Source organism: Myotis davidii, unplaced genomic scaffold (assembly GCF_000327345.1).
Source record: "Myotis davidii unplaced genomic scaffold, ASM32734v1 scaffold207, whole genome shotgun sequence".
NCBI lineage: Eukaryota > Metazoa > Chordata > Mammalia > Chiroptera > Vespertilionidae > Myotis > Myotis davidii.
The window spans coordinates 1,489,560-1,499,150 of NW_006298349.1; the positions used below are offsets into that span (position 1 = coordinate 1,489,560).

General features: G+C 53.7%; 1 protein-coding gene across 1 annotated transcript in view; it reads left to right on the forward strand.

Moving 5' to 3' along the window:
* Window positions 1–6: 6 nt before the first annotated feature.
* Window positions 7–9,591, forward strand: part of DRC3 (dynein regulatory complex subunit 3) — a 53,993-nt gene continuing 44,408 nt past the window's right edge. Inside the window, exons 1-4 of the mRNA XM_006773957.2 lie at window positions 7–411; window positions 1,217–1,342; window positions 4,505–4,669; window positions 8,134–8,250. Of these exons, the coding sequence (XP_006774020.1) occupies window positions 4,510–4,669; window positions 8,134–8,250 (277 nt within the window). The 5' untranslated portion in view covers window positions 7–411; window positions 1,217–1,342; window positions 4,505–4,509. The remainder of the gene's footprint in view (window positions 412–1,216; window positions 1,343–4,504; window positions 4,670–8,133; window positions 8,251–9,591) is intronic.

Consider the following 9,591-nt stretch of genomic DNA (forward strand, 5'->3'; position numbering starts at 1 on the left):
GGAGCAAGCGAAGTCGCCGGGATCGCAGTCTAGCGCAGCGGCACCTCCCTTGGCCCGCCTCCGAACGAGTCTGTGTGTTTTGATTCATCTATATATTGGTCAATCTAGAATCCCTACTATTATTGGAGAACAGGAAAGTCAATCACTCAAGTAGGCGCAGGAAAGAGACGAGGCTAGAAAGATCCCCGCCCATGAGAAGTGCTGATTGGAGGAACATTTGTTTTCTCTAAAGCTGGTTGGTGACAGGAGTATTTCCCCACCCAGGAATGTTTTTACGCGACTTATCAACTTTCACCCAGGATGTTTACTTCCTAACTTCCCCTTAGCAACGGAGTGGCGTCTTCTGGCTCTCCTAGCAACTGAGCGGAGCGACTTCTGCGGGAACCAGCCTGGTAGCCTGCGCTTCAGAAGGTGAGGCCCGGGAGCTGAATCTCTGGGAGGGCTGACAGAGCCCGACTTAACTCTTTTCTCTGACTTTTTTCTCCGAGGTACCTGGCCCAGCCCTTCCCATCTGTAAAAACTCTAGTCCTGGGCTTTCAAACCTCTGGATTAGAAAGAAATACTAAGGAAGCATTTCCTCAGGGGGCAGGGCCCGAAGAGATTTTTAAAAAATATTTTTTATTGATTTCAGAGAGGAAGAGAGAAGGAAAGAGAATCACTGATGAGAGAGAATCATTGATCGGTTGCCTCCCGCACACCCGCTCCTGGGGATGGAGCCTGCAACCCAGGTATGTGCCCTGACGGAATCCAACTGTGACCTTCTGGGTCGTTGGTTTGATGCTCAACCATTGAGCCACCCGGGCCGGCCAGCCCGAAGAGATTTTTAAGCGGTTTGATCCCCTAGGCTTCCGGCCTGATCCCTTTCTTAGAGAGAAAGGAATCTGAAAGAAAATCCACTGATAACTTCTTCAAGAATTCAACTCTTATATCCCACTTCATAACTGTCGTTAAATTATTTCTCTTATTTTTATTCTTCATCTTGGTGCTATTTAAAGAACTTTGGCTGGGCATATGGATACCCAAGTTCCATGTCTGTTCCTTGTCAGTAGCTACTTGTATGACTAGACAATTTCCTTCCCCTGATGAGTCTTAGTTTTCCTATCTGGGAAATTAGGGCACTAGGAATCTTCTGTAATGGCCTCCAGAGCTGACGTAATTAAATAACACTTGTGCAGTTGGTACAGAGTAAGCACTCAGTAAACTGTTCATTTTTCAGATCCAGTTGATCCCAGATTGTTGTTTCCTAGGATAATTCTGGATCTGTTTTTTCCTGAGAGGCTACTCCATTGAGGCGCATTCTCTACCTCCTACCTGTGGTCTTCACCAACAAAACTATCAACAGGCAAGACAACAGGAACCCAGGTTGGGTGGTAAATTATGATAAAAACCCTCTAGACTCTAGGGAGTCTAGGGAGGACTATTTGGGACTTGACCCTGACACAGAACAGCTGTGGAAAACATTATGGGCAGTGACAATGATGGTCTACAGTGCCCTGGGAACAGCTGAGTCATGATTAAGACATGCCTCTGGAGTCATGTTCTCCAGCTCCGCTATATACTAGATGTATAAACTTGGGCATGTGACTTAACCTAACTAGCTTCCATTTTCTTATCTGAAAACTGCAAATGACTAGTTCTACATATAAAATAAATTCCTAAAGATCTTTCACATCCACATCTCACCACCTCCTTGGTCATCTCTCACTTCATGACTCTTGTCATTCTCAGTAGTACAACCAGAGTGAGCTTTTTTTTAAATATATTTTTATTTCAGAGAGGAAGGGGGAGGGAGGGAGAGATAGAAACATCAATGATGAGAGAACCATTGACTGCACGCCCCACACTTGGGATCAAGCCCACAACCCAGGCATGTGCCCTGATCGGGAATCAAACTGTGACCTCCTGGTTCATAGGTTGACACTCAACCACTGAGCACACTGGCCAGGCAGAATCTTTTTTATATGACTTCTCAGTTCAATTCAACGCAGATTTGGTACACTACCAAGTATGAAGTACCTTTGCAAGAGAAGGGGGACTCCTGTCTCAGCAGGCTGAGGTTGTCTTTTGTCAGATATTTTTGACCAATATGTATGAGAGAGATTCTTCTGCCCCAGAGTGAGCTTCTTAAAATTAAAATCTTATCATGTCGCTGCCCCTGCTAAGCCCCAGGAGCCTCCCAGAGCTCCTGTAGGCCTCTCCAAGCTTGTATCACTTCAGCCAAAGTGGAACATGTCCTCTTCCCACATCAGGGCCCTCACTGTGCAGTTCCCTCTCCTTCTTTCTACTCCTTCAGAGCTCAGCCCCACCTCCCTGGCCAGGCCAGGTGCCCCTAATGCATGCTATCATAGTTCCCGACACCTACAACTTTGTCATAGTTTCTAATTAAACATTTGTATGACTATATGATTTATTCTGAAACAGAGATAAGGAGATCTGTCGTAATCATAACATGTAGATATTCATTACATGTGTGTAGACTAAATAAATGATCTTAAACAAATGTAGGCGGGAGGAATTATTCATCTAGTATAGCTGGGAAATTCAAGGCTTAGCCGGTGAGGTGAGTTGCCAAAGGATGCACATTCGGGGTCTAAATCCTGTCCTCGTGGGCTAGGCAGCTGCCTGCATGGCGATTGTTGGGCTGGACCGAAAGCAGCTTGATCTGACATAGGTGCCAGGCCTTGATGTGGGAGGGATGATAAGTCAGTTGAAGTTTTGAAATCAGAATTAAGAATAATTTCCCCAAGTACAGCACCTTTTTTTGAAAAAGCACAAACACCTTACAGGTAATATCTGCCAAATACAGCACATTAAAATGTCCCCAAAGGCAACTCGGTGTCAAGTTATGGGAAATTTTAGAAAAATTTATTTCAGAAGAGTAGGGATATAGAGAAAGGCAGAGGGCAGGAAACATCTTTTGTGGGCAGGAGATGTAGCCAGTGTCGACAAATGGGAGGAGCAGGAAGATGGACGGTGCAGGTAGAGACTAGGCAAGGGGGAGGGTCGGAGGGATGGGGTTGGGGTCAGGTGAGGCTGTGCCTCCTCTGGGGGGAGAAGGAAAGGCCGCATGAGAGCTAAAAGCATGGGACATCTGATCATGCAAAATCCAGAACTGGAAGATGCATATTTTCGTAAGCTGCCTTCAGTGGATGGTGGGGAAGGAGCGGGGAGGGCAGCGGGGCAGTGGCAGCCTAAGGCCAAGTGGCAGGGTTGCCAGGCCCCGGGCCTGTGGTGCACACCATCGCCACCAGCGCTCTCTCCAAACAGAACCCCGTGGATAAAGGGCAGAGGACAGGGGCTGTGCGGTGTCGAGGGCTAGCAGAGCAGGGAGGATGGGAGGTTCAGGGAGGCCCCGATGCTGGGGACACGTGCAGACAAAGACAGCAGCGAGGTGAGAAGCAGGGTGCAGTCGGAGGGAGAACTGAGTTTGCAGAGGTTAGGGAGGCGGGATCTGGGGATCGCCAGGAGACTGACGGAGAGGGTGTCTTCCTGCGGGCCCAGTCTCCGGGATGTTCTCACTCAGGGGCTGGTGATGAGAGGAGGTCGGATGCCCTGGCTTCCCAGGGCTGTGGCTCTGCCCAGCCAGGAATGGCAGCTTGGTCATCCTCACAGTGTGACTGACCGAGTCCCCAGCTCCCCGCTTTGCCTGCGGTATCTCAACCCAATTCCTTTGGACCATTAACAACAGAACCTCCTGGGTTAGTTTAAGTGAAGGAGGATTTGATGCCAGAAGTAGGAAACTCTCACAGGGCCTGAAATCAGGGACATTAGGGGCTGGAAAGCCAGCAAGAAGAAGGCAGCCTCTGTCTGTGCCAGTCTGTCTGTCCTTCTGTCTATTTTCCCCTGGATCCCCCAGATTTCCATCTCTGCTTCTCTCTGTTCATCTGCCCCACTTTCTCCCCAGCTCAAGCAGCCAGCTCTGGTGGGCACTCTTATCCTGAAGCCCATGCTCACATTTCTCAGGGGAAACATGAATGACCAGCTTGGTGGGTATCCTCCTACACACTGGGCAGCATGCGGGGGGAGCTGGGGGAGGCAATACAGACATGGCTGTCTGGCTGGCTGAGGCTCTCAGAGGAGGCAGCTGCGGGCTAGCATGCCTGGCTGGGATAATGTTCAGTGGTGGCACCAAGAAACCTGAACAAGGGTGGGCACAGAAGCCCAAGGCCCAAGGTGACCACGGCCATAGGGAAGCTGAGCTCCAGAGGATAAGAGACCAGTGTGGCACCATCCCTTGTCCGGGGTAGGGTCACAGCTGTGGTTGTGGGGCCAAGGAAGGGCACCAGGCAGGATGGGCGTACATGGTTGCCCGGGGAAGCCCTGGAGCAGCCTTGGTGCCAATGTCCTAACCCCTCGGTGCCGGGGGCCAAGCAGTGGGAGGAGGGCAGCGTCTGTGTGTCCTTACCCGCCACAGTGCTCCCAGCACTTTAACAGGATGCCCACCGGCCCTGTCCTCAGGCAAAGGGAGAAGTAGATTGTGGAGCACAAACGTGATATTTCTTAGGGAAGATGAACCGGCTGTGCAACTCACTGGAGCCGAGAGTGATGAACGACGACATGCTTAAGCTGGCCGTCGGGGAGCAGGGCCCACAGGAGGAGGCTGGGCAGCTGGCCAAACAGGAGGGCATCCTCTTTAAGGACGTCGTCTCCCTACAGCTGGACTTCCAGAGTGCGTACCCTGGGCGGGCAGGGCTCCAGGCAGGACCCCCTGACTTTCTCCAATCCACATCCCAGCCCCAGAATTCCAGGCTTTTCCCGTATAAAAAGATAAAATTCTCCCATTCCAAATGTAAGTGACCCACAGAGGCCTTAGTGTCCTCGGGCGGAGGAACCTAGGAGGGTGGTCCCAAGCGGTTAGCACAGCTGTGGGGGGCGGGGGGGGGGCAGGTACAGCTTTGGAGGAGGAGCAGAAGACAGGAGTGGCACAGGGCCATGGGCAGGGAGCTGGGCAAGAGTGGCCGGGTAGCCTACTGGGAAGATGTGGCTGGGGACCAGGTAGAATCTCGGTGCCTCAGTGTCCCCATCTGTGAAATGGGATCATTGTAGTCTCTGGCCAAGGGCTGGTTGGGAGGACAAGGTAAGACAACGTGCACAGTTTGGGTTCATTAAAAAAGGCTAGTGAGAGCTGTGAGAGGAAGCAGGAGAGATGGGCACAGAGCCTGCAGCCAGGCACTGTGCATGTTAGAAAGAAGGCGAGCCCCCAAACCAAGGGTCCTGGTGGAACACAAGTGATCCTGGGAGCCAACAGCAAGGCAGTATCTTCACTCCTGCAGGAGGGCGGGCACCTACACAGGGTTTTATCCCTGACACACACCGTCTGTCCCTCACTCTTGATTGGTCAGAGTTTAGGCTCACATTCTTGTGCTAATTTAAAGGAAAGTGGGAGGGGTTGACCTTTGCGGTTTCAAAGTGGCAGTCGCCTAAACTCCCTTCTTTGACGGAAAAGATTACTTGATTATTCTCACAATTCTCACATGCAGGCGGGCCACAGTGGAGGGACTGGTCAGATTCATAGTCCTGCTGTGTCCTGGGTTCCCAGCCAGCCTGCTGAGCCATCTGCTCAACAAGAAGGAATTCTTTTTTCTTTTCTTTTCTTTTCTTTTCTTTTCTTTTCTTTCTTTTGACTGGTTTTGGTGGGAGGTTTCTTCTTTTTTTAAAAAAAGTTAAATTGAAGTAGCATTGGTTAATAACACTGTAAATTCCAAGTGTACAACTTTATCAGCAGCATTTGTACACTCTAGCATCTGCGCACGGCCCCCAGTCTCCGCTCCTTCTGTCACCATATATTTGATTTCCTTTACCCTCTTTGTCTTCCCTGAGGCCCTGCCTCAGCTGGTCTGGGCCAGACCCTGGGGGCCCAGCAGTGGGCAAGGCCCTGACCCCAGCCCACAGAGCGCACAGGCCTCCAGGGTGACCCCAGCTCTGCAGGGCTGGCCACCCAGAGCAGTGAGGCCCTGGCCTCGGTGGTGGAAGGCTAAGGGGTTGCAGAACGGCTGTCACCAGAGGGAGCTTTGCACTGCCCCCTTCCTGATGCTTCCCCGCCCAGCCGGGGTTCCTTCCGCCAGAATTTACCAAGTGCCTGTTACATGCCAGGTGCTTGTCTAGGTGCTAGGCATTCAACTGTGAACAAAAAGTCAAAAAAAAAAAAAAAAAGAAGAAGAAGAAGAAGCCTGTCCTCATGGAGCTTGACATTCAAGTGAGGGACACACACAGAAGAAAACGGAGGCGAGAACAGTGTCCGCTGCAGGCAGCTTGTGCTGTGGAGAGAAATCACGTCAGGAGAGGGGGAAGGGGACCTGGTGGACGCAGTGTTTTATCGGTTGGTGAGAGGCCTCACCCAGAAGGTGACAGTTGAGTAAAGACTAGAAGGCGGGAAGGGAAGGAGCCACGCGGAGATGCAGGAAGGTGCTGACTGCAGAGGAAGCAGCCAGCACAGAAGCCCGGGGCGCAGACCTGGGTGGAGACAGGCAGAGAGTGGCGGGTCAGCTAGAATCGGCCTGGGGCTGGAGAGGGATGTGGTTTGTATAGTGAGGGAGCGGGGAGCCTCGGAGGGTCCTGAGCAGAGGAGGGACAGGGATTTAGGTTTCACAGGGTCCCACGGCTGCAGGAGGATAGAAGGCGGGGCCTGGGGAGCAGGGAGTCTAGGGGCACGGGCCGAGACCGAGGCGATGGCAGTGAGGAGGGCTCTGTCCACGTTGAAGATAATGGGCGTTTGAGGTAGTCCTATCCTGCTAGCGGCTCGTTCAGAGCTAACTGCCAAGTAGATCCTGATTTTGTTGTGTTGTTTGGCTTTTCCACACGAACTGCTGATGAGTGGGGAAAGCCAGCGTGCAGGGGTGCCCGGCGAGCACCCAGGAGTGTGAGAGCCACCCTGAGGAGTGGTGTCTGCAGGTCAGCTGCACCCAAGGCTCAGGCTCAGGCCAGGCTCAGAGAAGGTGCCCGGGAAATCCAGACCGGGATGGGAGGTGCTGGCGCCTGGCGGCCCTGGGCCACCCAGAAGCACAAGTAGGGATGGTGGCGGAAGCAGCCTGGGAATCTGGTCAGAGAGCTGCAGAACAGACCCCAGTGCTACCTGGCCCTGGGGCCCAGGACAGGCAGGACTCTGGGTCAGAGAGACGCTGGCCCCTCCCCCCGCACCCCCCTCCACCGAGGGAGACATGGCTGGAAGAGGGCAGTGGGGAGGGTGCTGTGTCTCTCCCAGGACCTCAGTGAATATCGTCCCCCTGAGTGAAAACTGAAACTGCTGCCCCAAATGTGTGCTTATTAAGGACACCTTCTCCCCGCTTCGTCTTACAATGAGCATACTCTAAGTTTCAGCAGTTATTACAAAAGCAAATATAGAGCAAAGGGGCATGTAAGCAGTAGAGTTATTTGTAGCTTCTAGAGTGAACTGGGGACAGTGTCAGCCCTCTAGGATTTTACATACACAGAATACACTTATTCAAACTTCAGGGTTTTCAGGACCCACTGGCTGCAGCCATAGAAGCCACAGTGCCTTGTGTGTGTCCGGCCAGACAGCAAGTTGGCCTGTGACTGTAAAGGGGGCCCTCAGGGACCACAGGGTGGGCGCTCCTGTGACTCATGGAGCCTGCCTGTCGCTGTATGACAACACCCCATATATGGCATTTGGGGTCCCCCTATCTTTCTGCCCACCATGTTCCTAGAGGTATTTCCTTGGGCATATACACAAGTGTGTCTTTGCAGACAGATCCCAAGTAGAGAAACTGCACGGTCAAAGGGCACAGACATTAAATATTTCAGTAAATGTGGCCAAATTGCCCTCCAAAATGTCTGAACTAGTCGACTGACCCACCCCCAGTGCACAAGGAGGCATTCACCCTGCAGCCTGGATTCCGTTTGTCATGGGGCAGAGGGAAGGCAGGCGGACCCCGGCCTGTGCCTTGTGCCCCAAGTTGTCTGGTGTCCTGGGCAGCCCTCAGCCTGGCCCCGGAGGCCGCACGAGTCCTGTGTCCTGAGCTCCTGGTGCTCAGCCCAGTCAGGGCGCCCACAGACTGCATGCAGGAGCGGGGCGGGGCCTGCGTGTGCGTAGCATCAGCTCAGCCCCCAGGACACTGCGCTAGACTCTAACCTTACGCCGAGGCTGGAGCCAGCGGTCTCCGCGGCCTGTTTCAGACATCCTCCGCATTGACAACCTCTGGCAGTTTGAGAACTTGAGGAAGCTGCAGCTGGACAATAACATCATCGAGAGGATCGAGGGCCTGGAGAACCTCACACAGCTGGTCTGGCTCGGTAAGGCCCCTTAGTGTGTGTGACCGCCTGAGTTCAAGGCGACCCCGCCAAGATCACCCTGGCCACGGTGTTTGGCTCCCTGGCAGTGCCCCGCGAGCCCACAGGCAGCAGAAGCTCTGCCTGCAGGGAGCAAGAACGCTGTTCTTTTTGTTATTATGGTTCTTTTTTTGTTAATCTTCACCCAAGGATATTTTTCCATTTGATTTTCAGAGAGCATGTAAAGGAGGGAGGGCAGGGGAGAGAGATAGAGAAACATGGAAACATCCACGTGAGAGAGACACATCGACTGGTTGCCCAAACCTGCAACCCAGGTACGTGCCCTTGACTAGGAATCCGGAAGCGAACCCACAGCCCTTCCCAGCATGGGCCAGAGCTCCAACCAGCAAGCCACACTGTACAGGGCTGAAGCTGTTCTTTTTAAAAGCCCGGGCACATCCAGAAATGTGCTTGGATGCGCCAGGACAGTGTATTCCGTCCCCAGCTGCCAGCCTCCGGTTTGGGAGTGGGTGGTCGAAGGAGCAGCCCTGGGTTCCTTGTGGTCACTGCACGCCGGCTGACAGCTAACTGTGGGTCCCACCACTCATGGGGGCTCCGATCAGACCCAAAAGAATCATCACAGTTGCTAGTTGCACCGAGCACTTACTACCTGCTAAGCATGGGCCTCCATGTGAGCTATTTTAATGCACACAGCAGCCCATTGTAGAGATGAGCAAACTGAGGCCACAGCAAGTGGTGGGGGCTTCTGGCTCCCAGCCCAGCCCTGACTCTAGAGCTCTGGCCCTCACTGCCAAGACCGCAGGGTCCTGACGACCCCGTGTCTGTCTGCTGAGCCGGGAGGCAGCCTCCCCGCTGCTGAGGGGCAGGTGAGTGCCTGGAGGGAGAGGAGCTGGGTGGGAGCCCGGTATAACTGCTTTGTTTCACTCTTACAGCAAAATTCCCGTTACAATCCAAATCCATAGATGAGGAGGGGCTCGGAGAGGCCCAGGCACTTGCCCAAAGCTCCACGACCAGAGCTGCCGGGGTGCAAACCCAGGCCTGTCTGACCCGAAGCCGGGTTCCTTCACCCTGTCAGGCTGTGTCCCCGTAGCAGGAGCCCGGCACAGCGGGGAGCCTCCAGGTGTGCCCAGCAGCTTGGCTGAGTGTGCTGCCAGCCGCCAGCCCTCGAAGCCCCACAGCCCCACAGCCCGCTTAGGCTGCAGTTTCGCAGACACGGCTGAGGCGGCTGAGGCAGAGAGCTTGATGGCGTCACACGAGCTTGATGGCATCACACGCAGCAGGCAGCTGAGGCGACCCCAGCCAGGGCTCCTGTCTGCTGGGCCCCTCCGCCCCAGGCCCCGCCTC